Genomic DNA, 27,147 nt, shown 5'->3' with positions numbered 1-27,147 from the left:
GAGCAGTAACATGAGCAGTAACATGAGCAGTAACATGAACAGTAACATGAGCAGTAACATGAACAGTAACATGAGCAGTAACGTGATCAGTAACATGAACAGTAACATGAGCAGTAACATGAGCAGTAACATCAACAGTAACTTGAACAGTAACGTGAGCAGTAACATCAACAGTAACATGAGCAGTAACATGAGCAGTAACATCAACAGTAACTTGAACAGTAACATGAGCAGTAACATGAACAGTAACATGAGAAGTAACATGAGAAGTAACATGAACAGTAACATGAGCAGTAACGTGAGCAGTAACATCAACAGTAACATGAGCAGTAACATGAGCAGTAACATCAACAGTAACTTGAACAGTAACATGAGCAGTAACTTGAACAGTAACGTGAGCAGTAACATCAACAGTAACATGAGCAGTAACATGAGCAGTAACATCAACAGTAACATGAACAGTGACATGAGCAGTAACATGAACAGTAACATGATCAGTAACATCAACAGTAACATCAACAGTAACATGAGCAGTAACATGAGCAGTAACATGAGCAGTAACATGAACAGTAACATCAACAGTAACATCAACAGTAACATGAACAGTAACATGAGAAGTAACATGAGAAGTAACATGAACAGTAACATGAGCAGTAACATGAGCAGTAACATGAGCAGTAACATGAGCAGTAACATCAACAGTAACATGAGCAGTAACATGAGCAGTAACATGAGCAGTAACATGAACAGTAACATGAACAGTAACATGAGCAGTAACATGAGCAGTAACATGAACAGTAACATGAGCAGTAACATCAACAGTAACATGAGAAGTAACATGAGCAGTAACATGAGCAGTAACATCAACAGTAACATGAACAGTAACATGAGAAGTAACATGAGAAGTAACATGAACAGCTGACAACGCACCCCTCTATCGGCCCACTCAGCCCTTCCCCCACACACACACTAACCCCACACACACTAACCCCACACACACTAACCCCACACACACTAACCACACACACACTAACCCCACACACACTAACCACACACACACCAACCACACACACACTAACCACACACACACACTAACCACACACACACACACACACACACACACCAACCACACACACACTAATCACCCACACACACACACCAACCACACACACACTAACCACACACACACTAACCACACACACACTAACCACACACACACACACTAACCACACACACACACTAACCACACACACACACTAACCCCACACACACTAACCCCCCACACACTAACCACACACACACTAACCACACACAACACCAACCACACACAACACCAACCACACACACACTAACCACACACACACACCACCCACACACACACTAACCACACACACACTAACCACACACACACACTAACCACACAGACACTAACCACACACACACTAACCCCACACACACTAACCACACACACACTAACCACACACATGCTGCTGATTTCGGATTTCTGGAAGATTTCTTTACTTTCTCCCAGAGCATTTTCTCCCTCCGGGAAAGGAGAGCGAGAGTGGCTTGCTGGACACAGCAGCAGGCCCAATCATGAGGACAATGAGGACTGCACTGATGCAACCAGTAAATTGTATGTTATATTGTTACATGCACTCCCGCACACACACATATGTGCGCACACTCACACATGTACCTACAGTAGAATAATTTGATGGAGGGAGGGCAGAGAGAGTGAAGAAAAGCAAGGATAGCAGCAAGATCCGGCGCCAGGATAAAGTGACTGAGGGGGCAGTTGAAATCGGCGAGGGTGCACCATTTATTTTGGGTTCTTGCATTGGAATTATCCTTAACAAAAACATAAAGGCAACGTGTAAAGTGCTTCATGTTTCATGAGCTGAAATAAAATACAAGATAAAAGATCCCAGAAATGTTCCATATGCACAAAAATCTTATTTCTCTCCAATGTTGTTCACAAATGTTTTTACATCCCTGTTAGTGAGCATTTCCTCATTTGCCAAGACAACCCATCCACCTGACAGGTGTGGCATATCAAGAAGTCGATTAAACAGCATGATCATTACACAGGTGCACATTGTGCTGGGGGACAATAAAAGGACCTTCTAAAATGTGCAGTTTTATCACACAACACAATACCAAAGATGTCTCAAGTTTTGAGGGAGCGTGCAATTGGCATGCTGACTGCAGGAATGTCCACAATAATTTAATGTTAATTTCTCTACCATAACCCACCTCCAACATCTTTTTAGAGAATTTGGCAGTTTGTCCAACCGGCCTCACAACCACAGACCACGTGCATGGCGTTGTGTGGCGAGCGGTTTTCTGACGTCAACGTTGAACGTTGTGAACAGAGTGCCCCATGGTGGCGGTGGGGTTATGGTATGGGCAGGCATAAGCTATGGACAACGAACACAATTGCATTTTATCGATGGTCATTTGAATGCACAGAGATACCATGACGAGATCCTGAGGCCCATTGTCGTGCCACTCATCACCCACCATCACAGGATGATAATGCATGGCTCCATGTCGCAAGGATCTGTACACAATTCCTGGAAGCTGAAAATGTCCCAGTTCTTCCATGGCCTGCATACTCACCAGACATGTCACCCATCGAGCATGTTTGTGATGCTCTGGATCGACGTGTACGACTGCATGTTCCAGCTCCCACCAATATCCAGCAATTTCACACAGCCATCAAACAGGAGTGGGACAACATTCCACAGGCCACAATCAACAGACTGATCAACTCTATGTGAAGGAGATGTGTCGCACTGCATGGTGGTCACACCAGATACTGACTGGTTTTCTGATTCACACCCCTACCTTTTTATTTTTAAGGTATCTGTGACCAACAGATGCATATCTGTATTCCCAGTCATGTGAAATCCATAGATTAGGTCCGAATGAATGTATTTAAATGGCTGATTTCCTATGTGAACTGTAACTCGGTAAAGTCTTTGAAATTGTTGCATGTTGCATGAATATTTTCATATTTTTGTTGAGTATACTGTATATTGAATTCTGCTTATATCACGCGAAACCACAATAAACATACAGTTCAAAATGCAGAGACTCCAAGATCATTGAGTGCTTTTGAAGTGACAGGTAGCCTACAGATTTCACGCCAATCTCCGCTGCGCTGTATCAGCACAATAGACATCGCCCTACACACTAAAGCAAGGCCGTTTTGGTAATGAAATATAGGCTGCAAGCTAGATAGGCTGTTTGTAGTAGGTGAATTACCCTATGTGAATGCAGCCGCACACACAGCTGTCTTACCAAAATAATGCAAACTAAATGCTGAAAGTAGTAGCCTAGTTATTCATGCATGCAAACAAAAATACTGAATAGTAGTTTGGCTTAGAATACCGACACAACTGCGAAGGTGAATGAATGAAACAGCAGTACCAAGTGGTAGGCCTAGTAAATAAAATATTGTATCGATAAAATCGTGACACAATCCATATTTAGGCTGGTTACATGAACAGTAAACAAACGCAGTAAACAAAAGGTGAATGGATGTAACGATCGTTGTTGGAAGGATGGTGGGACCAAGATGCAGCGTGGGGTAGGTTAATCATTTTTATTTATGATAACCGGCACAAAACAAGAAACATACAGCTTTGTAGGGAACGAAACGTACAGCTTTGTAGGGCTAAAAAGCAACAATACAAAATCAAGATCCCACACACAAGAGGTGGAGAAAAGGCTGCCTAAATATGATCCCCAATCAGAGACAACGATAGACAGCTGCCTCTGATTGGGAACCATACCAAGCCAACCTAGAAATAAATAAACTAGAATGCCCACCCTAGTCACACCCTGAACTAACCAAATAAAGAAATAAAAGGATCTCTAAGGTCAGGGCGTGACAGAACCCCCCCCCCCCCCCCCCCCTCCATGGCTTCGGGCCATGGATCATCACTGAAGGCTCTGGGCCATGGATCATCACTGGAGGCTTCGGGCCATGGATCATCACTGGAGGCTCTGGACTGGGAACCGTCGCTGTAGGCTCCCGACTGCAGACCGTCGCAGGAGGCTCCGGACTACGGATCATCACTGGAGGCTCAGGACTGGGAACCGTCGCTTGAGGTTCCAGACTGCAGACCGTCGCTGGAGGCTCCGGACTGCAGACCGTCGCTTGAGGCTCTGGACTGCCGACCGCCGCTGGAGGAAATGGACTGCGAGACTGGAGACATGGTGCATAGAAACGGCACACATTGTACCGGAACGATAACACGCTCCTCAAAGCGAGTGCGGAGAGCTGGCACAGGACGTGCAGGGCTGGGGAGGCGTACTGGAGACCTGGTGTGTGGAGCTGGTACAGTCTTCACCAGACGGCTAGCACGCTCCTCAGGACGAGTACGGAGAGCTGACTCAGGACGTGCAGGGCTGGGGAGGTGTACTGGAGACCTGGTGCGTGGAGCTGGTACAGTCTTCACCAGACGGCTAGCACGCTCCTCAGGACGAGTACGGAGAGCTGACTCAGGACGTGCAGGGCTGGGGAGGCGTACTGGAGACCTGGTGCGTGGAGCTGGTACAGTCTTCACCAGACGGCTAGCACGCTCCTCAGGACGAGTACGGAGAGCTGGCACAGGACGTGCAGGGCTGGGGAGGCGTACTGGAGACCTGGTGCGTGGAGCTGGTACAGTCTTCACCAGACGGCTAGCACGAAATAGGGCTCAAGAATATTTTTGTTTAGAGATTAATATTCCTGTATCATTATGTGTTCTGAAATCATAGGCTAATTTATTTAGGGCTAATTCACCACATGAGTAAGGGGAAACTCAAAACACATTAACTATATCACTAATTCTAAAGATAATAACCACTCATAGTAGCCATGTATTAATCTAACAGTACATTTAATGCAAAATAAACGTTGCAGTTGTAGCCTATTGTCCAATGCGGCTTATGCACTCGCAATGGCCAATGCACGTTTCGCACGTTGCGTATCTCAATATCAAATATCTTTGTAAAATAGTTGCTATTGAGCTCATAATTGAGAGTTGAGAAATAAAAAGTATACCTACAGGGAGATGAGAACATCCTCTCTTCATCTGTGACAACAGGATAGCTGGGTTTTCCCAGCAATTGGATTTTATGTTAAACAATCAGAAAACTATTTTGCTGCTCTACACAGCAACAGGCCCCAGCAAAACAGTTACAGGGACAGGCAGGCAGACACTTTCATTACAGGAATCATGAGGATAATGAGGACTGCACCGATGCAACCAGTACAGGTTTTTTCTCCCACAAGAAGGTGTCAAAGGGTTGTAAAATGCGACCAAATGTTTGCAGTCTGGAGCCCTGCCATGTAGGCTTTTCACTATAGGCATACTCTCTAACTTTTGTTTTACTTCAGTAAAAAAGGCCTCCATCTTCGCAAACAACAGTAGCCTAGGCCATGGCTCTCTCTCCTCAGTATCAGGGCATCCCTGAACAATTTGACTGGCTATATTTTTATTTATTGGCTTTTCATTTATTTATCGGCCAAAAGCCGGCAATTACCGGCTAACGGAAAACCTGTGCCTCGGTGGCTTTCCATAGTCCCCCTACACACACCATGGCACGCTCTGTCCCAAATTTCAACTGAGGGGGCTAAGCCCCTTTTTGCCCCCTCGTGGAGCCGAGTACGATAGCAGCACACAGGGAGTGAATAAGTAGAGTGGCACTAACCACGTTTCCAACCTTTTTATGCAAGTAAAGTACATGTCGGATAAAAAACGTCATGACAGGGCTGATGGAAACAGCTAATTTGTCACAAAAATACACTAGATGAACTGGGATATCTGTCAAATGTATTATGTGAGGAATGGGGGTGGAAACGCTTTTATGTGCAAACATTGATATACAGTGCATTTTGTTACGTTACAGCCTTATTCTAAAATGGATTAAAAAAAAAAACAGAAATACCTTGTTTGTATAAGTATTCAGATCGTTTGCTATGAGACACGAAATTGAGCTCAGGTGCATCCTGTTTTCATGGATCATCCTTGATATGTTTCTACAACTTGATTGGAGTCCAACTGTGGTGAATTCAATTGATTGGACATTATTTGGAAAGGCACACACCTGTCTACATAAGGTTACACTGTTAACAGTTCATGTCAGAGCAAAAACCAAACCATGAGGTCGAAGGAATTGTCCATAGAGCTCCGAGACAGGATTGTGTCGAGGCACAGATCTGGCGTAGGGTACCAACACATTCCTTTCTAGATGTGGCCCCCTGGATAAACTGAGCAATCGGGGGAGAAGGGCCTTGGTCAGGGAGGTAACCAAGAACCCGATGGTCACTCTAAACAGAGCTCCAGAGTTCCTGTGTGGAGATGAGAGAACCTTCCCGAAGGACAACCATCTCTACAGAACTCCACCAATCAGGCCTTGATGGTAGAGTGACCAGACGGAAGCCACTCCGAAGTAAAAGGCACATGACAGCCCGCTTGTAGTTTGCTAAGAGGCACCTAAAGGACTGTCAGACCATGAGAAACTGATGAAACCAAGATTGAACTCTTTGGCCTGAATGCCAAGCGTCATGTCTGGAGGAAACCTGGCACCTTCGCTGCAGTGAAGCAAGAGGGTGGCAGCATCATGCTCTGGGGATGTTTTTCCGTGGCAGGGACTGGGAGACTAGTCAGGATCGAGGGAAAGATGAACGGAGGAAAGTACAGAGAGATCCTTGATGAAAACCTGCTCCAGAGCGCTCAGGACCTCAGACTGGGTGAAGGTTCACCTTCTAAAAGGATGTCTGAATGTCCTTGAGTGGCCCAGACAGAGCCCGGACTTGAACGCGATCAAAAATAGCTGTGCAGCGACGCTCCCCATCCAACCTGACAGAGCTTGAGAGGATCTGCAGAGAAGAATGGGAGAAACTCCCCAAATACAGGTGTGCCAAGTTGTAGCGTCATACCCAAGAGGACTCAACGCTCTAGTCGCTGCCAAAGATGCTTCAACAAAGTACTGAGTAAAGGGTCTGAATACTTTTGTAAAATGTGATAGTTCAGTTTGACATTTTGAATATATTTGCACACATTTCTAAAAACCTGTTTTTGGTTTTTCATTGTGGGGTATTGTGTATAGATTAATGAGGAAAAAAATATATTAAATCCATTTTAGAATAAGGCTGTAACATAACAAAATGTGGAAAAAGTCAAGTGGTCTGTATACTTTCTGAATGCACTGTAAACATAATAACCACCATATCGAGGGAAACTTGTAGTCACGTTTTATGTTGTGTGATCCTTCCACTATGACCCAGGAAACCATGCAGTGTATTAAGCTACAGATTAAATAAATTATGGTGAACTTCAGAGGGTGGTGAAAGTGCACAGTGATGAGCTTGATGCTCCTTTCCAATAAATAGCGAGGGTCTTATTCTGGTGAAATGACGATCGATGCTTGGCTGCCATTTGAAAAAAAAAACAATTATCTCTTTCTTTTGTCCAGAATAATCTCATAATGTAGGCTATATCCGCACCGTATCTGCAAGCTGTTGGCTAGAGCGCACATGCAAATATCAGAGTGGACACATTCTCTATATAATGCTACGTTTGTTTGTGACAAAACAATCAGTACAGTTGAAAATGCGATTAAATTGAACTGCAAATGTAACTACGTATTCTCACACAGCCTTTTATCCGCAACAAGTCCATTTGAAGGAAATACATCTCTGGTGGGAAAATGCGCATATTGTTCATCTGCATATTTTTTCTATATTCGTATGAAAATCTGTTGCCAATTGAATGGAGAGAGGAAGCGAAGAGTGGGAGGAGAGAGAGAAGGACAGAGGTTGTATACGGAGGAGGCCAAAGGGGGGGAAATAATCAAGTCAAGAGGAGCGGAGGAGAGGAGAGGTAAAAGTGGAAGATGCAACATAAATATGGTGTGTGGAGGGGTGTTCACAGTACAAATAAAGGTCTTCCTCCAACACACAGCAGGGTAAATAGAGTGTCAGGACATGTCAGTGTGTAGGTGAGTCTATCTATCTATAGAGGAAGAGTAAGAGAGACTCATAACAACTTACAGTATTGTATAAAGTTTAATTATTCAGACCCTTCCCTCAGTACTTTCTTGAAGAACCTTTGGCAGCAATTACAGCCTCAAGTCTTCTTGGGTATGACCCTACAAGCTTGGCACAACTGTATTTGGGGAGTTTATCCCATTTTTCTCTGCAGATCCTCTCAAGCTCTGTGAGGTTGGATGGGGAGCGTCGCTGCAAAGGTATTTTCAGGTCTCTCCAGAGATGTTCGATTGGGTTCAAGTCCGGGCTCTGGTTGGGCCACATTCAGAGACTTGTCCTAAAGCCAATCCTGTGTTGTCTTGGCTGTGTGCTTAGGGTCGTTGTCATGTTGGAAGGTGAACCTTCACCCCAGTCTGAGTTGCTGAGCGCTCTGGAGGACGTTTTCATCGAGGATCTCTCTGTACTTTGCTCTATTCGTCTTTTCCCCCATCCTGACTAGTCTCCCAGTTAATGCCACTGAAAAACATCCCCACCGCATGATGCTGACACCCCCATGCTTCACCGTAGGGATGGTGCCAGTTTTCCTCCAGATGTGACTCTTGGCATTCAGGCCAAAGACTTCATTCTAGGTTTCATCAGACCAGAGGATCTTTTTTCTCATGGTTTGACAGTCCTTTACGTGCCTTTTGACATATTCCAAGCGGGCTGTCATGTGCCTTTTACTGAGGTCTGGCCACTCTACCATAAAGGCCTGATTGGTAGAGTGCTGCAGAGATGGTTGTCCTCCTGGAAGCTTCTCCCATCTCCACAGAGGAAGTCTGGAGCTCTGTCAGAGTGACAATCGGGTTCCTGGTCACCTCCCTGACCAAGGCCCTTCTCACCCGATTGCTAATTTTGGCTGGGCGGCCAGCTCTAGGGATAGTCTTGGTGGTTCCAAACTTCTTCCATTTAAGAATGATGGAGGCCACTGTGTTCTTGGGAACCTTCAATGCTGCAGAAATGTTGTGGTACCCTTCCCCAGATCTGGGTATCAACACAATCCTGTATAGGATTGTGGACAATTCCTTCGACCTCATGGATTGTTTTTTGCTCTGACATGCACTGTCAACTGTTGGACCTTATATAGACAGATGTGTGCCTTTCCAAATAATGTTCAATCAATTGAATTTACCACAGGTGGACTCAAATCAAGATGTAGAAACATCTCAAGGATGATCAATGGAAAAAGGAGTCACCTGAGCTCAATTTGGAGTCTCATAGCAAAGGGTCTGAATACTTATGTAAATAAGTTATTTCTGGTTTTTTAGTTTTTTTACATTTGCTAAATTTTCTAAAAACCAGTTTTTGCTTTGTCATTATGGGGTATTGTGATGTCATTATGGGGTATTGTGATGTCATTGTGGGGTATTGTGATGTCATTGTGGGGTATTGTGATGTCATTGTGGGGTATTGTGTGTAGATTGACGAGGATTTGTATTTATTTAATCCATTTTAGAATAAGGCTGTAACGTAACGAAATGTGGAAAAAGGGAAGGGGTCTGAATACTTTCCGAATGCACTGTACAGTCATCTCTGTACATCTATTGTATATCTTGAACAATTCAACTCTGATACGCATTACAGTTCATGGCCAGTAAGGGATCACATTCACTAGCCTGAGCCAGTAACCAGGCACAAACCTACTTTAACCAACTGAAGCACAAGCCTCTTGAAAAACCTTTTATTTCAACATTTGCATTTTTCTATTCACTATCTACAGATGGGAGTGTGTGTGTGGGAGCCTACTGCGTCATACACCCCCCCCCCCCCCCCCCCCCCCACCACACCGTCTACAGATGAGAATGTGTATGTGGGGGAGCCGCCCCCCCGCCCCCCCTTCCCAGTGTGCGCTGCCTCTAGCCTAAAGTTAAGTGTTTTTCGAAACCCCCTCCCCCTATTCTGGGCTCCGAGTCTCCCGCTGCTTGGCAACAGCGCGGACTGCCTGTGTGGGCGTTTGGTGCTGAGTGCCAGGCGATAGAGGCGCTCATTTACCGGAGAAGAAGAGGGGCATGATTACAATTACCTCCATCTATGTAGCAGCAGCACCTGCTATCTATTGGAGCTCTCTAGTAGAGTAAACAATACCACTGTGTGTACTACCCTAAAATTAGGGTTTTAATACTATGCTGGGTGGGTGGGTTTACCGATCAGATTTGCTGGTGGTAGTTTGGAGAGACACAATTAGGTTTCATTAAGAGTAGAAGAGGTGGGAAGCCAAATTTACTGAAGAGTCTGACATTATGTCAAGCTGTCACAGGATCAGTCAGTCAGTGTAAAAATGATAATGATCCCTCATAACATTTGACCAAAGAAAAAGTTGCCCAACTTTACCAATTGAGGAGACCTGTAGCTTACCCTCCAATGAAAAATGACTCTCTCTCTCTCTCTCTCTCTCTTTCTCTCTCTCTCTCTTTCTCTCTCTCTTTCTCTCTCTCTCTCTCTCTCTCTCTCTCTCTCTCTCTCTCTCTCTCTCTCCTCCATACTATTGCCTGTCCTTCACTTCTCTCCTGGTCTCACTCCTACCCTCTCCTCTCTTCGCTTCTCTCCCTCTCTCTATTCTCTCTCTCGCCCACAGAGTTCTTTCAAGAGGAGCTCACAGAGTTCCCACGGTAACCAGACTTCTGCTCCACAGCGCTGCGTGCACATGTGTTTCACCGAGTCCTGTCGTCAAACTACCACTTGTCTACATCTGAATGCCAAAGACACTGAATCAGGGAACAGTTAAGCGATCCACCATGGCCAGTGGCCAAAGGACAGCTGACAAGTCAACTACAGTGAACTGGCTCAGTCCAATCACAGCCATAGATAGATATATGGACAGATCAGTATAGTAATAATGCAGATATAATGTCCTCAGTCAGTCAATGCTAAACCTTCCTACAAGCACTCAGAATAACATTTCCAAATGACAAATCCTATAGTTTCTCTGCTGTTACAGTACAATCCCCCTAAATGTTCCTTCTTACAGTTGACCCAGGACTGGAGCTCACATGATAAAGCAGTCTACTATGCAACACTGAAAACAAACTCCTAGCTTACACTCAAATAAAATAGACGCTAAACTGAATGCACATTCTAGGGGTCAAGAGTGCATCTTTTATAATAGTTAACCTACTCATGTGTCAACAAAAGAATGTCATAAGTCATCATTTTAATTTCCTGCCTCTGTGCTGATTACCACAGTGCATCTCTAAATGACTATGTCACCACTCGGGAACTGTTATTCTGTACACAACCACTAATTTACGGGAGCAAATGACTAACCATGATCGTTCTAGCTCCAAGCTGCTGTGACATCAGCGGAGAAGGTGGGGGTGTTTAAACCCAGCGTCAACCCACCCCTGTGTGAATATGTGAAGTGAGGGGGTCTGGGAGAGGCAGGGTAGAGGATGGAAGCACAACATCGTAACTGCCGTAGGGAACGCTTTACAGTTTCCACAGCAACCATGTTGTACACAATATTTTATAAAACCTAAGATAAGGACAGTGCACTCCGCTTTAACATCAATCAATATCAATATCCAACAATCTGTCTTCACACTTTACAAGGTCACATTAAGGTTTTTGAAGCATTGCAGCACCACTTTATGTTCGAGCCTACTAGAGCTAGAACTGAATACCAAACAGAGTGGACCGACAGAACCACTAAATGTTTCTATAGAATGGAATATAAAGAAACAACCTAAAGAAACACACTGGGTTGAGACCTTGGCTTTGATTGCTGTGCAGTGACATGAGTGGTGAGTACAGTGCGAACACGTGCAGAGAGAGCCAAGGTCATTGGTCGAGCCACTCAGGAGACAGGGACGGGGGCTCAGGTCCAATTGGACACGGTCATCATGACCATGACACTACCTGACCTCATAAAGACCGACACATCACAGGAGACAACACTCCCATGGTCGAGGAATAGGCTGCGGTCTCAGATTACGGTCCCCTCCATGTGGAGAAACGCACAATAGGATATCAAACAATATGACACATTGCATCATCACAATTCTTAGATAGAATGTGCCCTTTTCTCTCAAGAAAATATAAAAGGAAAGTGTTTTTGTGACTGTAGGGTGGAATGTGAGAGCAGACTACACAACCAGTAAACGCCTCCATGTAGGGAATGTAGTGGGAGGAGATTCACTACTTGTTGAAGAGGATGCTGCTGACTTCTGGGCATCTTTACTAGAGAGGGTCCAGAGAGATCTTATTATCTTATATTGCATACTGCTGTTTATTGGTATTGGTCAAGCAGGTTGAGCTAGATCCTATTCCCAGATCTGCCCGAGGCAAAGTTTTTTTTCAGCAGTAACTTTTCAGCAGTACTTCAATGTTAAAGAGTCTTGAGGGGCTTCTGTCAGATAATCAAATGAATGATGTAATCGTTGATGATTATCGTCAACATCTATCATGCCTTCAGTCAAAAAAGGAGAAAGGGTAAACCAGATGGTGATGGAGGAGAAAAGAGGGAGTGAGTGATGGGAGGGAGGGTGAGAGGATTCAAAAGTAATTTCTGCAGCTCCTCTGAGTCATATCTGCAGCAGAGAGAAACAGAAACACTGAGGGGGAGAGAGAGAGAGAGAGAGAGAGAGAGAGAGAGAGAGAGAGAAAGAGAGAGAGAGAGAGAGAGAGAGGAAGTGGTGGAGGGAGTGAAAAATATGGAGTGCAGAAAAAGAAAGAGAGAGAGAGAAGGATGGAGTGGAGAGGAAGAGAGAGAGTGAGTGTGTGTGTGAGAGATTCAACAGAATTAGCTTCCTCTGCAACAAAAGCCCAAACCATCCCCTGCATTTCAAAACTGAATTAATGTCAGCCTACAAAGCAGAGGAAATATCTACATGTAGTGCCCTGAAGAGAGGCAGAGAGGGGAGGGAGGACAGGAAGAGGCAGAGGGGGAGGGAGGAGAGAGAGTGAGATAAAGAGCTGCAAGGAAAGTAAAAAACAGCCACCACCTGCACAATGCTCATCTGAGGTTCTAAACCTCATGAGAAAATGAGGAAGAGGGGAAACTCCAACTATTTATTATATAACACAGAAGCAATACTCAGCAACTCAATAGGGAAATGTTATGAGAAAGCAATTGTGACCAAGATCAAAGTTACTGCACGTGCTACAGGGGTAAAGTCTTTCACCGTGGGGAGAAAGGTCACATCCTCCCATTAAAAGACAGCATGATAACCATAAGAAACCAGGAGTGTTTACTGTCTAATAATGGACATCCCAGGAGATCATGCACACCCCCCCCCCCCCCCCCCCCTCCCCTGGGCCAGGAGTAATTATACTAAGGTCACACTAATTAATATTTCACACTCTCTCTGTGTGGGTCTCCTTCTCTATTTCACACATAGTCAGACACTCCCAAACATTTGCACAAGCATGCAAAAACGCACACACACTTACATAACAGAATACAAACAAACTCTCTGCATCCCAGATTATACTCTATTCACAAGTGCACAAAGTTTGACCACAGACCATGGGAAAGTAGTGCACTATGTAGGGCCTAGGTTTTTCATTTCCACACATGGGGATACATTTTTTTTTGTAAGGTCCTTTTATAAACACATTTCATGCAATTCTACTACTTTTACATGATAGAAGACATCAGAAGAATATCTTGTAATACCACACAAATGGCCAAATGCAGGCTACTACTGTGCAACTCGCTATTCAGGTAGGATGCCGTTTTTTAAACTTTATTTATTCCTTTTTTTGTATTTATAATACTTTGTTTCATCATTGTTATTATTGTATATCATTGTTATTATTGTAGGCCTATTTATTAATCGAAGGCAATTCTTTAAATATGCAAAACTGTAACGAGTGCGCTGAGAGTCGGGAAGCAAGTTCAGGGAGGGAGTGTTTTAATAAATAAAATGAACACGAAACACAAACAACGCACCAACATGAACACAGAGTCAATAACTCCTGAGGAAAGAACCAAGTGGAGTGACAGATATAGGGAAGATAATCAAGGAGGTGATGGAGTCTAGTCGAGTGTCATGAGGCGAAGGGGCGCGAGACGATGGTGACAGGTGTGCGGGATAATCAGCAGCCTGATGACCTAGAGGCCGGAGAGGGAGTAGACGTGACAAAAACGTATTTTGTTTAATTCTGTTCAGACTTTTTTGTTGGCTAAATTAAGGTATTTTTAATTGTGTGCTCTGTATTTAGTTTAAGATAGGTTATAAGTAGGCTGTTTGTAAAATAAATATAATTAGCCTATTGCTGTAACTTGTTTATTAGGGTGGCAGGTAGCCTAGCGGTTAGAGTGTGGGAACAGTAACTGAAAGGTCGCTGGTTCGATAACCCGAGCTGACAAGGTAAAACATCTGTTGATGTGCCCTTGAGCAAGGCACTTTACCCCAATTTGCTCCAGGTGTGCCATACTACTTTGGCTGACCCTGTAAAACAACACATTTCACTGCACCAATCTGGTGTGTGACAATAAAACCTTTTTTTTATATTTTGGGGGGAGGGGTACTGTAGGCACTAGCCTTTCTTGGTAATTGCTGTTATATAGCCTGTTAAAAACTTTTGTTAAGGCTTAAACCAGTTCACAAATGTTTTGTTTTATTCTGTTGAGCCATTTTCTATGGCCAAATTAAGTTCAAACTGTAATTGTCATGTATTGTCATGTTGTGTCTTGTTTCTGTCCTTTCTCTTCACCCTGTCTCCCTCTGCTGGTCGTACTAGGTTACCTTTTCTTCCCCTCTTTCCCCCAGCTGTCCCTTGTCTTCTCTGACTACCTCGTTCACCCCTTTTCCCACCTGTTCCCTTTTTCCCTCTGATTAGGTCTCTATATCTCTCTCTCTTTCTGCTTCTGTCTTTGTCGGATTCTCGTTTGTGTTACTCATGCCTGAACCAGACTATCGTCGTGTTTGCTGCAACCTTGTCCTGTCCTGTCGGAATCTGCCTGTCCATCTGAGCCTACGTGTGTTTCATCATTAAAGAAACTCTGTTTTGTTAATTCGCTTTTGGGTCCTCATTCACCGCATAACAGAAGAATCCGACCAAGAATGGACCCAGCGACTTCGGATCCTCTCCACTCTGCCGTCGAGATCCAAGGAGCGATGCTAGGCAGACACGAGCAGGAATTGTCTGCTGCTCGACATGCCGTTGAGACCCTGGCCGCCCAAGTCTCCAACCTCACAGAACAGGTTCACCATCTCCGCCTCGATCCACCGGCCACTTCCAGGGCTTTCGAATCTCCGGAGCCCAGAATCAATAACCCGCCGTGTTACTCTGGGGAGCCCACTGAATGCCGCTCGTTCCTCACCCAGTGTGATATTGTGTTTTCTCTCCAGCCCAACACTTACTCCAGGAGCACAGCTCGTATCGCCTACGTCATATCTCTCCTTACTGGACGGGCTCGTGAGTGGGGCACGGCAATCTGGGAGGCAAGGGCTGAGTGTACTAACCAGTATCAGGACTTTAAGGAGGAGATGATACGGGTTTTTGATCGTTCTGTTTTTGGGGAGGAAGCTTCCAGGGTCCTGTCTTCCCTATGTCAAGGTAATCGATCCATAACAGACTACTCTATTGAGTTTCGCACTCTTGCTGCCTCCAGTGACTGGAACGAGCCGGCTTTGCTCGCTCGTTTTCTGGAGGGTCTCCGCGCGGAGGTAAAGGATGAGATTCTCTCCCGGGAGGTTCCTTCCAGCGTGGATTCCTTGATTGAACTCGCTATTCGCATAGAGCGACGGGTTGATCTTCGTCACCGAGCTCGTGGAAAGGAGCTCACGTTCTCCGTTGCCCCCCTCTCCGCATCACTACCATCTTCCTCTGCCGGCTCGGGTGCTGAGCCTATGCAGCTGGGAGGTATCCGCATCTCGACTAAGGAGAGGGAACGGAGAATCACCAACCGCCTCTGTCTCTATTGCGGTTCCGCTGGTCATTTTGTCACTTCATGTCCAGTAAAAGCCAGAGCTCATCAGTAAGCGGAGGGCTACTGGTGAGCGCTACTACTCCTGTCTCTCCTTCAAGATCCTGCACTACCTTGTCGGTCCATCTACGCTGGACCGGTTCGTCAGCTTCCTGCAGTGCCTTAATAGACTCTGGGGCGGAGGGCTGTTTTATGGACGAGACCTGGGCTCGGGAACATAACATTCCTCTCAGACAGTTAAGGGAGCCCACGGCCTTGTTCGCTTTGGATGGTAGTCCTCTCCCCAGGATTCAGCGTGAGACGCTACCTTTAACCCTCACTGTCTCTGGTAATCATAGCGAAACCATTTCTTTTTTAATTTTTCGTTCACCTTTTACACCTGTTGTTTTGGGCCATCCCTGGCTAGTTTGTCATAATCCTTCTATTAATTGGTCTAGTAATTCTATCCTCTCCTGGAACGTCTCTTGTCATGTGAAATGTTTAATGTCTGCTATCCCTCCTGTTTCCTCTGTCTCTTCTTCACAGGAGGAGCCTGGTGATTTGACAGGGGTGCCGGAGGAATATCACGATCTGCGCACGGTGTTCAGTCGGTCCAGGGCCACCTCTCTTCCTCCACACCGGTCGTATGATTGTAGTATTGATCTCCTTCCGGGAACCACTCCCCCCCGGGGTAGACTATACTCTCTGTCGGCTCCCGAACGTAAGGCTCTCGAAGATTATTTGTCTGTAGCTCTTGACGCCGGTACCATAGTCCCCTCCTCCTCTCCCGCCGGAGCGGGGTTTTTTTTTGTCAAGAAGAAGGACGGGTCTCTGCGCCCCTGCATAGATTATCGAGGGCTGAATGACATAACAGTGAAGAATCGTTATCCGCTTCCTCTTATGTCTTCAGCCTTCGAGATCCTGCAGGGAGCCAGGTTTTTCACTAAGTTGGACCTTCGTAACGCTTACCATCTCGTGCGCATCAGGGAGGGGGACGAGTGGAAGACGGCGTTTAACACTCCGTTAGGGCACTTTGAATACCGGGTTCTTCCTTTCGGCCTCGCTAACGCTCCAGCTGTCTTTCAGGCATTAGTCAATGATGTCCTGAGAGACATGCTGAACATCTTTGTTTTCGTTTACCTTGACGATATCCTGATTTTTTCACCGTCACTCCAGATTCATGTTCAGCACGTTCGACGTGTCCTCCAGCGCCTTTTAGAGAATTGTCTTTTTGTGAAGGCTGAGAAGTGCACTTTTCATGCCTCCTCCGTCACATTTCTCGGTTCTGTTATTTCCGCTGAAGGCATTAAGATGGATCCCGCTAAGGTCCAAGCTGTCATTGATTGGCCCGTCCCTAAGTCACACGTCGAGCTGCAGTGCTTTCTCGGCTTCGCGAACTTCTATCGTCGTTTCATCCGTAATTTCGGTCAGGTGGCAGCTCCTCTCACAGCCCTTACTTCTGTCAAGACGTGCTTTAAGTGGTCCGTTTCCGCCCAGGGAGCTTTTGATCTCCTCAAGAATCGTTTTACATCCGCTCCTATCCTTGTTACACCTGACGTCTCTAGACAGTTCGTTGTCGAGGTTGACGCGTCAGAGGTGGGCGTGGGAGCCATTCTTTCTCAGCGCTCCCTCTCTGACGACAAGGTCCACCCTTGCGCGTATTTTTCTCATCGCCTGTCGCCGTCGGAACGTAACTATGATGTGGGAAACCGCGAACTGCTCGCCATCCGCTTAGCCCTAGGCGAATGGCGACAGTGGTTGGAGGGGGCGACCGTTCCTTTTGTCGTTTGGACTGACCATAGGAACCTTGAGTACATCCGTTCTGCCAAACGACTTAATGCGCGTCAGGCGCGTTGGGCGCTGTTTTTCACTCGTTTCGAGTTCGTGATTTCTTATCGTCCGGGCTCTAAGAACACCAAGCCTGATGCTTTATCTCGTCTCTTCAGTTCTTCAGTAGCCTCCACTGACCCCGAGGGGATTCTCCCTGAGGGGCGTGTTGTCGGGTTGACTGTCTGGGGAATTGAGAGGCAGGTAAAGCAAGCACTCACTCACACTCCGTCGCCGCGCGCTTGTCCTAGGAACCCGTTCTTCAGTGGGCTCACTCTGCCAAGTTAGCCGGCCACCCTGGCGTTCGGGGTACGCTTGCTTCCATTCGCCAGCGTTTTTGGTGGCCCACCCGGGAGCATGACACGCGTCGTTTCGTGGCTGCTTGTTCGGTCTGCGCGCAGACTAAGTCCGGTAACTCCCCTCCTGCCGGCCGTCTCAGGCCGCTTCCCATTCCCTCTCGACCGTGGTCTCACATCGCCTTAGATTTTGTCACCGGACTGCCTTCGTCAGCGGGGAAGACTGTTATTCTTACGGTTGTCGATAGGTTCTCTAAGGCGGCTCATTTCATTCCCCTTGCTAAGCTTCCTTCTGCTAAAGAGACGGCACAAATCATCATCGAGAATGTTTTCAGAATTCATGGCCTTCCGTCAGACGTCGTTTCGGACAGAGGTCCGCAATTCACGTCTCAATTTTGGAGGGAGTTTTGCCGTTTGATTGGGGCTTCCGTCAGTCTCTCTTCCGGCTTTCACCCCCAGTCTAACGGTCAAGCAGAACGGGCCAATCAGACTATTGGTCGCATCTTACGCAGTCTTTCTTTTCGTAACCCTGCGTCTTGGTCAGAACAGCTCCCCTGGGCAGAATACGCCCACAACTCGCTTCCTTCGTCTGCGACCGGGCTATCTCCTTTTCAGAGTAGCCTCGGGTACCAGCCTCCGTTGTTCTCATCTCAGTTCGCCGAGTCCAGCGTCCCCTCCGCTCAGGCTTTTGTCCAACGTTGCGAGCGCACCTGGAAGAGGGTCAGGTCTGCACTTTGCCGTTATAGGGCGCAGACTGTGAGAGCTGCTAATAAGCGTAGAACTAAGAGTCCTAGATATTGTCGCGGTCAGAGAGTTTGGCTCTCCACTCAGAACCTTCCCCTTAAGACGGCTTCTCGCAAGTTGACCCCGCGGTTCATTGGTCCGTTCCGTATTTCTCAGATCATTAATCCTGTCGCAGTGCGACTTCTTCTTCCGCGATATCTTCGTCGCGTCCACCCGGTCTTCCATGTCTCCTGTGTTAAGCCCGTTCTTCGCGCCCCCGCTCGTCTTCCCCCCCCCCCCCATCCTTGTCGAGGGCGCACCTATCTACAGGGTCCGTAAGATTTTGGACATGCGTCCTCGGGGCCGTGGTCATCAGTACCTAGTGGATTGGGAGGGGTACGGTCCTGAGGAGAGGAGTTGGGTTCCCTCTCGGGACGTGCTGGACCGTTCGCTGATCGATGATTTCCTCCGTTGCCGCCAGGTTTCCTCCTCGAGTGCGCCAGGAGGCGCTCGGTGAGTGGGGGGGTACTGTCATGTATTGTCATGTTGTGTCTTGTTTCTGTCCTTTCTCTTCACCCTGTCTCCCTCTGTTGGTCGTACTAGGTTACCTTTTCTTCCCCTCTTTCCCCCAGCTGTTCCTTGTCTTCTCTGACTACCTCGTTCACCCCTTTTCCCACCTGTTCCCTTTTTCCCTCTGATTAGGTCTCTATATCTCTCTCTCTTTCTGCTTCTGTCTTTGTCGGATTCTCGTTTGTGTATCTCATGCCAGAACCAGACTATCGTCGTGTTTGCTTTACCTTGTCCTGTCCTGTCGGAATCTGCCTGTCCATCTGAGCCTACGTGTGTTTCGTTATTAAAGAAACTCTGTTTATGTTAAACCGCTTTTGGGTCCTCACTCACCGCATAACAGTAATGTTATGTTTGCAGCGATATAATATCCTGCTCGTATTTTCCCCTATAAACAATGGCTTGACTTACTTGTGATACTACCCTAAAAAGTTTAGAAACTTTTGAGAAGGTTTGGTGTGGTGTGGCTATTAGCCTATTATGCTGCAGACCTATGATACGAAGGCAGTGCACACCGGCGCTCCACCTGACTCCAGACGGTTGAACTTGAGGTGAGGAAGAATGTTTAAGGCCTACCAGAGATACTCCTAGAATCTAACAATATAATGATTATCTTAATAAAAAATATTCGGATTGAAAAATGTAAAATGAGTCTTCTTCTGAACGCCTATATCTGTATGGCAGACGCAGTAGCCTATCTGACAAAGTTAAAGAAATGCATCTTGGTGTCGTAGCATACCGCCAGCATTTCTCTGTCTCTCTCTCTGGGGCTAGGCATACGCTTCTCTTCCTTCATATTTGTTTTTTTTTAATATTAATATCATACAGTGGACACCTAAGCCTATAGGGCTATGCATGCAATGCCCTTAATCCTTTAGTGCTCAAATCTCTGACAGCTGAACCGTGACGTGGACATTTATTGTTTTAGGAAAGTAAAAAACAATACAAAAAAAAGGCTAAAAAGTTTTGCATATTGTCACGGATACCTCCGGAAATGTCAAATTACACACACCTGGTTCCTATTTCCCACTGATTGATTTGTATAAATGTGCTCTTTGGTTCTCCATTGGGCTGTCGATTATTGTTACAATGTCCGTTGGTCGTGTGAGTACCTGTGCTGTGTTTTCGGGTCTCACCCCGTGTATGTCTTTGAGGTACTCCTTGCTCTTTTGTTTGGGTTTAACCCTGTATTTTGTATGCGTGTTTGTTTGGTCTTCGTCCCTGTGCCTTTACATGGCACGCTTTGATTTCTGTGAATAAAAAACACGAATACGCATTCCTGCGCCTGTCTCCCGACTCTTTATACCAACGTGACACATATGATACACATCCAAACACAATGAACAGTGTTTTTGTCATTTGTTATAGTCTGTTTTTAAGGACATGTAAATGTGGCTCATTTAACCTATATCCCACGTTTATTGACGACCCTGGCTGCGTGGGTGGACACCCCAATGGGTTACGCACCCAGTGCATTATGGATGGCCAGTAAATTTCTCAAATGTCCGATAAACTAAAAAAATCTTCCCGGTCACTTGTCAGGCACCACATTTTCAGTCAAAGTTTAACAATCAAAGTGCTAAGGTTCGAGGTTCCAAAATCCTTCTATGGATTATATCTATGGCCACACTATGTTGGAGTGCGTGTTTCCCTAATTGCTGCCTTCCCGACTGTAAGTGCTTGTGATAAAACTTACTCCACAGATTGTTTTGGAGAAGCGATCCTCTGTGGCTAAATGATGCTCTCTGGTGTAGTATTTTGAATTATTTGGGGGAAATTGTTTTGTATAGCCAAATTTTTGCAAAATGATTTCAACGTATTCCCCAGAACCCTTACTTCCTGTGGCTATGCCCGAAGGCCTGCAACTCACACTGTTCATCTTCCCATTAGTGGATGCAGAGGGAATGGAGTATGGGACAGCTGTTTGGGCTACACCGCTGTGCTGCTGGAAGAAGAGATGGGCTAGTTTGTGCTGTTGTTACTTGTGGTTCAGAAGCAGAAGGGACATAGTTTATCATCCTTTAAGTCAGGCCATTCTACTGAACATCACAGCCCTAGACATCAGAGCACGAGGACCGGACAGTCACAGGGGCAATGTTGAGATAGTACATTTTCTTCCAACAAACAAACTAAGTGGCCACAAAAACCTAGTCTCTAAACCTAGCCCCTTTGTCCTGCCCTCCATCTTCCTATATCTCTCTAGCTCGCTACCTCTATCTTCCTCCGTCTCTCTTTACCTCCCCGATAACAGATGGTGAACCAGTGTGTGTGTTCCACTGTTTCCCTTTTAGAGCGAAACATGCTGAGTCGGGGTCGCTCTCTCTCTCTCTTTCCCATGCTCTCTTCTCTATCTATCTCCCTCCCTTCATCTCTATATCCCGCCTCCCTCTGTCTCTCTCTCTCTCTCTCTCTTTGATCTGAAACATATTTAGATGGCTGAGGGTGACCTAAACATGGATGATGTAAATATTGTGTATATTAATGGGTTGTTGTTGACAGATGACAGGCCTCACCAGTGGCCTGAGAATGAGCTGAATGGTGTGAGTTGGGTAAGGGTTTGAGGACAAGGTCAGGGCAGAGAAGAAACCAACACAGGATAACCTAAAATAAATCACAACTCCATATTACTGCAAATATGGCACTTGAATTGAAGAACAGTAGCTATTCCTTTAACAACCAAGCTAAGTATACTACATGTATTGAATGTGGTACTTAAATTGAAGAACAACAGCTATTAGCTTAAAATCTAAACTAGAGAGCTGATGTGTCACAAGCACTGCCATTAACAGGGGAGTATCTGCAAACTGTCCTACATTTGCAATTCATCAGTGTGCTTAACACCCACATAAATACCTAATATGTGTTTCTATCAATAGGGGATTTGGTCTAGTCAAGAGTCTGAATCAATCTGATGAGGGACTGAGAACCAATTAATGAGAACAAATAAATGAAGATGAAGTCAAAAGGAGGGAATTAAGTCGTAGTCCAGCAAAATGAGAAATAATGTGATATGATTCATATGATTTGGTGATGTTATTATGGCTTCAAAACAATATTGCTAGAAAAGGTCATATGGTAGTATACAATAGTATTTTTACAGGGATCTGTCTATGATATGCCTAGTACCTGAACATATTAGACCAAATATTATTATCTGTGTGTGGAAGTAAAACTGAAAAGAGGCTTAGATTGTTTGCCACAGAAGTGTGTTTCCAGACCTTCACTTTAGCCTGACCTCTAGCTAGAGATTCATGCCCAATAAGGCCTGACCTGAACTCAGAAACTAACCTAAAGGAAAGTACATTACTGAGCAGACGTGGGCGTCAAGCTATATTTTTATGATTTTGAAGGACAAAGGCACTGAGCAGAGCATAATCATTTAATATCGTTTCTCCACACACACACATACGCGCGAGCACACACACACACACACACACACACACACACACACACACACACACACACACACACACACACACAGTCTTCCTCTGCACATTACACATCCCACTCCTACACATAACGCATAAAGAAATCACTCCTTCACACAGATCTCACAACCCCGGTAACAAAATCAGCACACTCATAAAATGGAACTCCCACAGAAAGAAACACAAACACGCAAGTCACTGCATTGACCAGAACACACAATGCACTGACTATACATTGCACTCGCTGAACTAAAACTCAGGTAGAAGGTGTTACAGCAACGGTCAGCCTGTGTAAAATGAAACCCTGACCCCCTGAGTACACACAGGATCCACAAAGCAAAGCTCCAAACAGCTTCATCAATATGTAGTCATCCTCTAGTCCTCGGTATGTCAGACACTCACCCCTTGAACACAGCTACACCTATTTGAGACAGTGTGGTTCCAGTGGGCACATCACTTCCCTTCAAACTGATGTGATCTGGATGCAAATATCCCTTCACTTTTACTCAGTGGTGATGTCACTCACTGAGGAATACAGAGGAGTTATATAACTGTAGCAGAGATGTTTGTTTGTCTGATCACAATTAAATGAACAGTATGCCAACTCCTTTTAAGCCAGATTAAGTAAGATCCGCCACAGGGGGCATATTGGGCATGAATAATTTGGGCATGTTGGTAACATCCAGCTGATGCTCAGAGACTACCATCAAGGAACAGTGACAATTAGTGACAATGTTTTCCTCAGTCAGGGAATAAAATCATAACACCATATCCATCAAGCAACCCATGCTTCAGTGGGTTGTGGAAAAAATACACTGGGGGGAAACATGGGAATTATACAAAAGAGAAACAGAAACAGAACCCACTTTCTGCGGATGGTGGAGCTGTTGGTGTCAGAGCTGTCTGTGTGGTCCAGTCTCTCCTGCTGCTCCCGCTCGGCTGGGTTCGAGCCACAGGACATGCCCCGGGTCAGCCTGGTGTGGGCACGTCTCTCCCGGCTCGGCCCCGCAGGGGGTACCACCACAGGGGGTGGGGCGGTGACGGGGCTGGGGGTGCTGCCACTACCTCCACTACTGCTGCCAGGGTGGATGGGCAGGGAGAGGGGCTGCTCTGCTCTGTGGTTGGTGTTGCTGTGGATCTGTTCGGGGAGCTCCGGGGCTCGTGGAGGAGTGGGTTTCTCCAGTCTCAGGTCCTGGTTCTCCTGGCTGACTCGGTCCAGCTGACCTTCCAGCTCCTCGATGCGCCGCCGCTGGGTCTCCATGAGCTTGGCCTGGCTCTCGATGATGTTGTTGAGCTCCAGGAGGTACTCCACGGCCCGGTTGGGGCTCTCTGGACTGGTCTCCATGATGGGAGGCCTTGCTACAAGGAGGCTCCAGGGTAACACCACCTCCGCCGTTACGACCCTGGAGCTCCAGATCCCACCCCCCCCACCAGCCCTGATGAGTGGGGGGGAGAGGGGAGGACGGACAGGGGGGCTGGAGGAAAATTTACTTGGGGATTGTTTTTGTCCCTTTCCACTTTACGCAAAAAGCCTTTCAGAGATTCAGAGACGGCAAGGGACACAACAGTGTGTCGACAGTTTCTCGAACGATTACATATCACAGTATCTCAAAGCAAGATGGGGTTGGTTTTAAGTGTTCGACGTCCACAAAAGGTGGCTTCACCAAGAGAACAGTGCAAAGGCGAAAACAAAGTAAGGGGTACAACTGAGTGTGGTTAGCTGAAGGCTTGGTGTCTTTAGGTTCAGCATCTTGAAGGATGACGGAAGATGGAAATCCAGGACCTTGGGCATCAGGTGTCATTCCAAATGATCAACCAAAATCAAACAATAAAAAAGAGAGACGGATCAAGGCAGAGAAAAAAGAGACAGAGAGGTATAGTTGAAATCTGAAACAATAAATGCACATTAGCCATCTTGGTAATTCAATATTCCCCTCTCCTGTGGAGAGGCAGACAGAGGGGGTTACTGTGTAATACAAGATCAGTGAAATAAAAAATAATATACACCAGTGACTCTTGTCATTGAGCCCAGTGTTCTCCTTGTCAACTTCAGTCAAGATGTGTTACCATTTCAACAGCCAATTTGTCTGAAAACAGGTCAATTCTCCCCAAATGTATTAATGATCACAAAAAGTTTTCTGTCTCCCCCGATGAAAAGGGGAGGGAAAACGGGGTCAGGGAAATTGGCTTGTTATGTTCTCCAACTAATAAGCAGTTTTGTCAAAGATTATATAATAGAAAACATTCCATGTTCCCTCCCACATAGACTATCCCTGCAGTCTCTACCTCATCCTCCTCACCCCATAACTAGATGTGTCTTTGGAAAAGCCAAAATGAAGACGTTGGAAGACTGATTAATTTCATAGTTAGAGGTCCAAGTATTCACCCCTGCCCTGTACAGACCACATCTAAAAGCCCGAGGATGGTTTAGGTTATAGATTTTGCCCGAGTGTCCCTCGTAGATCACCGCACCGTGTAGCTTCACCTCACGCGTCCATGACGAAGAGTTGCCTACTCGAACTCGAGTCTTTAAAAAAATCTTTATAGACAGTTCAATTTCTCTGTAAAATATTCCACACGTCTTCAATACACATACTTGATATGTATAAGGAGTTTCCACTTGCCTGTGTTCTGTTCCCGACGTTTCAGGGGAAACCAATAAAACAATCCGCTGCGCACTTTCTAAAATCCCATGTGATACAAATAAATAAAGTGCATTTATCAAACTATTTTCAATGTTTTACCCATCTGTAATCCACTATGGTAACAGTCGCAGTAACTTCACACCAGTGGTGGTAGAGATATGTGAAGAGATGGACTCCTGGCAAATCTGTGAACTGTAGGCTATGAGCGCGCGTGGGTCTCAGGGGCGCTCTTGTGCCGACGCGCAATGTTTGATGCACATTATAGGCGATTGACAAACGTAGGGTAGAGCATCGGCACCTTAAAATGTATATGTTTCTAAAACGTTTTGATTGAAATATGGTCTGCAATGATCAATTTAACGAAATCGTTATGTGCATATGATATACATTCATCAATGGCTTTAATTCCAATTGTTGAACTGTTTTTCTTATTGGTTTTGAGGCATTATGGCTATACAGATTACTGGTTTGATGTAAGTTCTATTCTTTGTAAACATTCCCCAAAATCTCCACAGTGAAGGGAAGTTAAAGTCATTTCCTAAAGCCGATTCATTTCGCACATGACTCAGCTGGAGAAAATCCAGAGGGCGCTGGCTTTCTGCGCTATCAATAACTTTAATTGCAAACCGCTATGCTGAGCAGAACCTAGTCATTACCAGCATAGGCCTACAGTAATATGTTACTATTGGTAATAGGCTTTTGCATCTTCTCGTGGCTCCCTATGTGCGTTTTCTTCAGAGTAAGCCTAATGACACTTCACCACTTCAATGATGCGTCAGAATAAAGCCAAAATAGCCCACTAAAGGGCCTCTGTGCCACAATACTTTTAGTAATACAGGATTAAATAACTGCCATTTTCCGGTACAAAGTTTGTAAAGGTCTTTGTGTAATTGCTCATGTCACAATAACTGTGTGTGTATGTGTATGTGGGAGACAGACAGATGGAGAGAGAGAGAGAGAGAGAGAGAGAGATGTAGGGAGAGAGAGAAAGAGTGTATGCATGTGGGCGTGATTGTGTTAAAGGTGAGGCAATTTGTTGTACACTAATAGTAAAAAGCCTGATATTAGATAAGAGAGTACATGGAGAGATGTGAAATCCCTGCTCTTCCACAGAGCCTGGTAAATCATTCATGTGTTACTAAAAGATCAGCCATTTGCCCTCTCCTGATACTCATACATCTGCCACACACACACACACACACACACACACACCCTGTGTGCCCGGTTCCTCCTCTCCCTCTCATACATTCTCTTTCCAGGCGCATCTAAACATTCCCATACATACTCCATCTCCATCTGCCATGCTAACACTGAAGCTATTCAGACACCACCTCTCTCCCCCTTTCACTCCTGCTGTACATCTCTCATTCCAATTTCTCTCCTTTATTCACTCCCATATACTGTCTCTCTCTGCCATCTTCCTTTCCAGCTCTCTTCTGCTACTTGTTTTTATCTCTCGTTTGTTTGCAAGCCTCTGTGAGTCCCAACTCTGACTCAGTGGTGATTTTGGAGATGTTGATTTGATGGCTGTCAACATCAGTACAGGGTAGAGGAGAAGAGGGTCCTTATGTGCTCTGAAGCACTGCCCTCCAGTGATACCAAAGATAAGATGGATGAAAACACACGCACGCACACACACATTTTTTTAGATGCATTTCCACCCTCACCCTCCGCACTGTTACCACATTTTACTGCCATCTACTGCTTTAAGTAGAAAACATCTTCTCAATGAACCTCATCTCATACTCACACAAGTATTGTCAAAATAGATGAGAAAATGATG

The 27,147-nt window shown here is 45.7% G+C and overlaps 1 protein-coding gene across 5 annotated transcripts in view; it reads right to left on the bottom strand.

Moving 5' to 3' along the window:
• Positions 1 to 25,601, bottom strand: part of LOC110492775 (IQ motif and SEC7 domain-containing protein 2) — a 59,763-nt gene extending 34,162 nt beyond the window's left edge. For 3 of the 5 annotated variants that reach the window (XM_090203074.1, XM_090203064.1, XM_036945836.2), the window contains exon 1: positions 23,586 to 25,595. In XM_090203074.1, coding sequence (XP_090059200.1) covers positions 23,586 to 24,064 — 479 coding nt within the window. In that variant the 5' untranslated portion in view covers positions 24,065 to 25,595. Of the gene's footprint in view, positions 1 to 23,585 lie in introns of all 5 variants that reach the window. The other 2 variants (XM_036945833.2, XM_036945832.2) reach the window with 2 other exon arrangements.
• Between the last annotated feature and the right edge of the window lie 1,546 nt (positions 25,602 to 27,147).

Source organism: Oncorhynchus mykiss, chromosome 16 (assembly GCF_057628025.1).
Source record: "Oncorhynchus mykiss isolate SJ-2025 chromosome 16, ASM5762802v1, whole genome shotgun sequence".
In the NCBI taxonomy this organism is placed as follows: Eukaryota; Metazoa; Chordata; class Actinopteri; order Salmoniformes; family Salmonidae; genus Oncorhynchus; species Oncorhynchus mykiss.
This window is presented reverse-complemented; position numbering and strand designations above follow the sequence as displayed.